Source organism: Poecilia latipinna, unplaced genomic scaffold, assembly GCF_001443285.1.
Source record: "Poecilia latipinna isolate Pla-1442-1.1 unplaced genomic scaffold, P_latipinna-1.0 Scaffold521, whole genome shotgun sequence".
Taxonomy (NCBI): domain Eukaryota; kingdom Metazoa; phylum Chordata; class Actinopteri; order Cyprinodontiformes; family Poeciliidae; genus Poecilia; species Poecilia latipinna.
This window is the reverse complement of record NW_015113137.1, coordinates 154719-160702: the sequence shown is the minus strand read 5'-3', so window position 1 is coordinate 160702 and position 5984 is coordinate 154719. Positions and strand designations below refer to the sequence as shown.

The following is a 5984-nucleotide window of genomic DNA, read 5'->3' as shown; positions in this document are numbered from 1 at the left end:
TTGCCTGTCTGAATGCCTCTCTGATTTTAATTTGTGAAAAAAAAAAGTTTTTTTTTTTTGTAGGTCAAGTGTATACAATTCAAATAAAACGAGTCAGTGTTTGTGGCTTTGCAAGGCTCTATAAAAATGGTGTGTTTTCTAGAAGCAACTGCCAAATTTAAGAAAAGATCTCCATTAAGTTTCACTTTTGTTTGTCCAGCGCCCGAGGGCCCACCACTTGATATGCGACTTCAGGCTGTCAGCACTCAGAGTATCAGAGTCACCTGGAAGGTACAGTCATGCATGTGAAATGTAAACATTGTAATGTTATAAAAAGCTTTTTTTTTTTTTGAACCCCTGCATTTGTAAGGGTGAATGTTTTCTCCTGAGCAGCCCCCACAGGTTGAACTCAGAAACGGCGTTCTGCGCAGCTACACCGTCAGCTACAGAGACTACGATGCTCTGGTCCAGAAATGGTGGCACCTAACAAAAATGGCTACAGGTGATCAGGAGAGCATCCTGCTCACCGACCTGCAGCCTTCGACCAGGTACGATGTGCTGATTCAGGCCAGGACAAACGCAGGAGAAGGACCTGCTGCGACCGCGCCTCTCTGCTCCACTCTGGGCGAAGGTATGCTGGGAGACATGAGGGGATTCAACAAGCTTACTGTGTAATTTATTCCTCAGTTTTTTACAATTTTGTTCTATTTCTAACTCAAGCAACTACAACCACTTCCACTACTGCTACAACCAGGACAAAACACACAAGCCTCTCTGTGGGTATGAAAGATCAAATCAACATTTTCCTCCATGCTGTTTTTGGTATTGCAAAGTTAATTAAGCTTCAATTACTCTAATATGGAAATTTTCAAAACATGCATTACTCTTAGTTACTAAGAGTGTCCCGTGCTCCTCCTAGTGCCTCCAGATCCACCTGTAATTGGTTTGCAAGAAGTGACAAATTACACAATTTCAATTTTCTGGACCCCTGGTTTTGAAGGCAACAGCCCCATTTCTGGTTTCTACCTGGAGTATAAAGCACAAAATGGTGAGAAAAGACTTTATTAGAATGAAGATGTTTTTTAAATTTCTATTATTGATTATTTTGCTATGTTTGATAAAATAATTCAGAAATGTGTCCATTTTTGAACAGCTTCATGGGATTATACAGAAACTGTCATCGATTTTGACGCCAATGAGACAGAGGCCACATTGGTAGAGTTTAAACCTTCAACGTACAACATTCGAATGTTCGCTAAAAACAGTCTGGGAACCAGTAATGCCAGCAACGTTCTCACCGTGACCATAGAAGAAGGAGGCGTTCATTTCTCATCCTCCTCTCCTGGCTGTGTTTCGCTGTACGCTCCAAAAACGCCGTGGGACTTAATGTTGATATTTTTAGGATATCTGTGGTTCTTTTGTCAAACATCAGAATTCAACCTCTGCTTGGCATGACGGATAAAACAGTAGTAGTGAAATTCAGCTTAAAATCTTGTGGGACATACTTGTGATCTTATTAAATGCAAAAGTCTAGCTACAAATTTTGGCAGATTTTTACTGTTACTGCAATGACCTCACTGTCAAAGATTATTACCAATTTATTCAGTTTTAATTTTGTTTAATTTTCTTGACTGCACATTTAATAAATAACTCATTTTCTTTCTAAACACCATGAAGCACCTGTAAAAACAGTGTGTTGGTCTACTGTATTACATGAAAATGCAAATAAAATACAACAAAGTTTGTGGTTCTTCACATATTAATAAAAGTACAACGAATATTAATCCTTTTCTAAGACACTGTAAGTTTATGTTAAAAGCTGACAAACATTTATGCAAACATATATGTCAAATGAAAGAGATCAAATATTTCCTGTTAGGGATTTTTAATTAACTGATCATTTTTAAGGGATTTTTCCAATTTTACATCTGATAACTGATTAAATTGTCCTTAGTTTCAATGAATTTGATGATTCTACTATGAACCCAGCCAGCTGGTATCAGCATACCATGTGCGAGCAATTATTATGCAAGCTGTTTGCAATCATTCATAAACTTTACACGTCAGTAAAAATCATACACACCATTCTGCCAGACGGTCTGTTGAGGTATTTAAACTATTAGGCCAAAGAAATGTGATCAAATGACGTATTATCAATTAAAAATGTGTATCTTCAAACTTTGTGTCCTGTGAACGCTCACCTCCACTTCTCCCAATTACAATAAACTAATAAATAAATAAATAAATAAATAAATAAATATGTATATATATAAATATATAAATACATCCCATCGTCCTTGTGTGTCCACCAGAGGGCACCAGAGTCCCACCATTTAATTGATGCAATTTTGTCCAATATTCACATCTCTTCTCATCATCGGAGCAGTCCTTGGGGGCACACACTGCAGCCAGCTGGATTTCAGTCCATCTGTCCTGTAAATCTCTTAATTGTCCAAATTAAGGAGATGAGGAAAAGGGTGAGATCTGATACCTCTGTGGGGCTTTGAGGCAGCTGCCTTTGAGAGCGTCTCCCACCAACAGAGAATCACAGCAGGGCACCAATGATTTTAAGTCACTTGCCTCAGTAGGGACTACAGAGATAAAATGCATTTATAAATATATATATGATTGAGGTCTTTATGACTTCTTTACTTCCTTTTTTTGAGCATTTGGGTCCTCTAAATATATATACTTTGTTGTTTATGTCCATCTGAGGTGCCACACTTCCTGACAAAAACAGGCTAATGGTCTACATTGATGTAAATAGTGCTTGATTGTTGGTTAGCTGTGGTAGCCCATCAGCAAACTGAGGGCTGGCAAAATCCAAAGTTACAGTAAATTGTGTGACCGTCGTCTGTAAACACAGCTCCACCACATCCCTCCCAATAGTCCTGTCATTTCTGCTCTCCACTTCCGTTTTCATCGTTTTTGCCTGCTCAGTCTGGCTTTGCTTACTCAAATACCAGTCCCTGTTCCTGTCCTGGTGCTTCCCTGGACGTCAGGGACGTCTCTGTCCGCCTCTCCTTCATTCGTCTCTCGCTTCCTGCTTCCGTCACGCTGATTACACTGTGTGGCACTTATATAAACGGAAGCAAAGAGGCAAGGAAGGTTGTGGGATGCATTCGCTGCGTGTCTTTGATGAGGTCCCTTTGATTGGCCACACAGCCAAAAACCAATTAACTGCCCCTTCCACCTCCACCCGTACAGCCACTGGTCTCTTGCCATAAACGTAGACAAATCAGGAGTCAATACACAAAGCGAGGAGAGCTGACACAGAAGAAACGGAAACAGCTGATTTTGCTGACCTGCACTCACTTAGCAGTCTCTGTCATTGCCCCAACAGCTCTGTCATCTCATTCACAACTCAACCATCCACCTCCTTCTAGCATCTATGACTAAACATCCATTAGGGTAACAGCACAGCACAACTTATGTAAGTTCTTCAGAGCTGCGTCAGCGGTTTCTGCTGAAGGCTTCGTGCTGCAGGTGAGAGACTGAGGGCCGAGGAAAGGAAGCATGGTTACAATAACGGCGGCACCGGCAGTGGGGACGGAGAGCTGTAATTAATCATGCAATGTGGTTCTGGCCACATCAAGGCACCAAGAGTCAGGAAATGGAGACTCAGATCAGCCCCACATACACCAAAGGCTGAGCTCCACAGCAGGGGTTGATCTGCAGGCCCTGTTAGCCCAGAAACGGATGCACGGGCCCGGACTTAAGAAGCAGCCAGATGTTGGCCTTTCCAACGCGGCGTATGAAGTCAAGAGAAAGAGAGCAGATGATAGTATTGAACAGGACTCAAATGAAAAGCACCAGAAGTTGAGGTGGAACAAGAAAAGAGGGGTGGGGAGGGGGTGCAGGAGGAACTGAGGTTTGGCCTATTTGTTGATGAAAGGACCACTAATTGATTCAAGTCTCTATCTGAACCCCCTGCAAACTGCAGCAGCTCAAAGGAAACTTTTCATCTTGTTGGAGCTGGAACATTCATTTTGGCCAGAAATGAAAAGATGGCAGCATTGAAATTCCGGAAGGGAGACCAAAAGGTAAAAGGAAAAAAAAAAAAAAAAAAAAAAATGACTAGCTGACAAGAAAATAATAGTCAATTACACCAGAGGAACCAACCTTAAGGTAGACGGGAAGCAACACATCTATAATCAGTTACCATTGAGTCATCACCAGGCCAAGCAAAAAAAGAAAAACTTAAATGTTATAATAGTGTTCCTCTGTAGCTTAATTAAATCCAAGATCTCACCGCCAAGCTCTCTTTAACATTAAATATTCTACCTTTTCAGCATATGGTTGTGACATTTTCTTAGTAGTTACTGTGCAGGTTTTGCCAAAACTCATATAAATGAATATAAACCAGAGTTTTATTACATCTGATGCAGTCAGGAAGACAGATGCCTCTGCCTTATGGCATCCTGCAATCAAGAAGGTGTTGAAAGGAACTATCGACATTTCATAATATGCTGTGGGGATTTGTGGAAATATTTGGTAGGTATTTATGAGGACATCATAAACTCAGGTTTTAGGAATCAAGATCAGGGGCTTAAGCTACATGTAAGACGTACATTTAAAGGAAGACGGTCCATTTATGACAAACATGTTGAACCATGAGACTGATGCTAACTCAGGCTTTGTACATATTCTTATATTTGACAGATAATGGGCTGCACAGTTGTCATGAAATTGCCTCAAACCACAACAAAGCTTTCTTATGTAACCCACTAAGGACTGATGATGCATTTTCAGAACTTTACCTGACGCACTTTTCAGCTAATAGGTCAAGCTCAGATTTAAATAGTTTTGCAGATTTGCATATGTGTGTGTGTTAATTTTAAATTAAGAATCTATTCTTAGTTTTGAAAAGTGTCTTGTTTGTTGTGTAAGTTTTTTTTTTTTTTTTAAAGCTTAGACAGGAAAAGAAATCTAAGGTGATGATCATGTTATGGTTGACAGATAATCTTAGTCCAGCCCGTTTTGCTGAGTCAAACCTGTGACTCAACCATGTTCTGCTAAATCAAGCCCAGTTCATATTTCACTCTAGGATGTAAAGTAATTCAGATTGTATTATTTTTAACCCAGGAGTTTTTAAAGTGTAAGGCATTAGATTGACTGCAATCAAAATAATTGATCAAAATATCTAATAGAATGAGGTAAAAGCAGCAGAAGATAAAATAAAAAAACACAACCCACTAAAAGTATAAATAGATAAATAACCTTCATATCACATAAATACCTCCTTGGATGCTTTTAAACCTTTTTATTCATATCCACGTAAACGCATATCCGTGCATAGTTAACACAGATCTATATAAACTGTATAATTGCATGTGTTATTTCTAGCTGGCTGCACATGTAAAGCGAGTACATAGTACAGTTTTATCATAGTATGTTACTGTTGAGCAGATTTTGAGTTAAATGGCAAATCTGAACCTTCTTGGAGGTCTAAGTTTCCATAGAAACACACTAGACTTTAGGTTGATGTAGCGAGTTTATCAAAGGCTGAAAAAAAAAATTGCATTTGGCAGCCAGTTATTGAGGACAGAAATAGCTATACTGACAGGCTTGTTGCTTCCCTTTGCACACCCATAATCCTTAATGCTTGCAGATATTTCCATAAACGTTCGAACATCCAAAACCATATCTTGCACGATTCATATCACACGTCACCTCTCATTCAGACTGCATTAAGTGTCAGGGCTTTGAACAGAGGCATGGCTCTTAATCTGCTTAAATTTGCTGCCTTTCTCTGCACTAACACCACTGACTTTTGCCTCTTTTTTTTTTTTAAAGATACCTGCCCAGAGGCTAAGTTCTGGTAAGGAGAGGCGTCAGATTGGAGGCGCTCCATCGTCCTGGCAGCTGAACACAGTGGAAGTCTTGGATGTGTTCAGGGGATTGGGCCAGCTGAGCTCTGCCATGGAAGACAAGTAGCTGGCGCTGCTGAATGGGAGAAAGAGTGGCGGGATGGAGGGAGACAGTGGAGAGAAAGGGGGGCTGAG

General features: G+C 40.2%; 1 protein-coding gene across 1 annotated transcript in view; it reads left to right on the top strand.

The window, feature by feature from the left end:
- LOC106952487 (Down syndrome cell adhesion molecule-like protein 1 homolog) overlaps positions 1 to 1722 on the top strand; it is a 12765-nt gene extending 11043 nt beyond the window's left edge. The window contains exons 6-10 of the mRNA XM_015040632.1: positions 200 to 270; positions 373 to 610; positions 700 to 759; positions 899 to 1027; positions 1133 to 1722. Of these exons, the coding sequence (XP_014896118.1) occupies positions 200 to 270; positions 373 to 610; positions 700 to 759; positions 899 to 1027; positions 1133 to 1434 (800 nt within the window). The 3' untranslated portion in view covers positions 1435 to 1722. The remainder of the gene's footprint in view (positions 1 to 199; positions 271 to 372; positions 611 to 699; positions 760 to 898; positions 1028 to 1132) is intronic.
- Positions 1723 to 5984: the final 4262 nt, after the last annotated feature.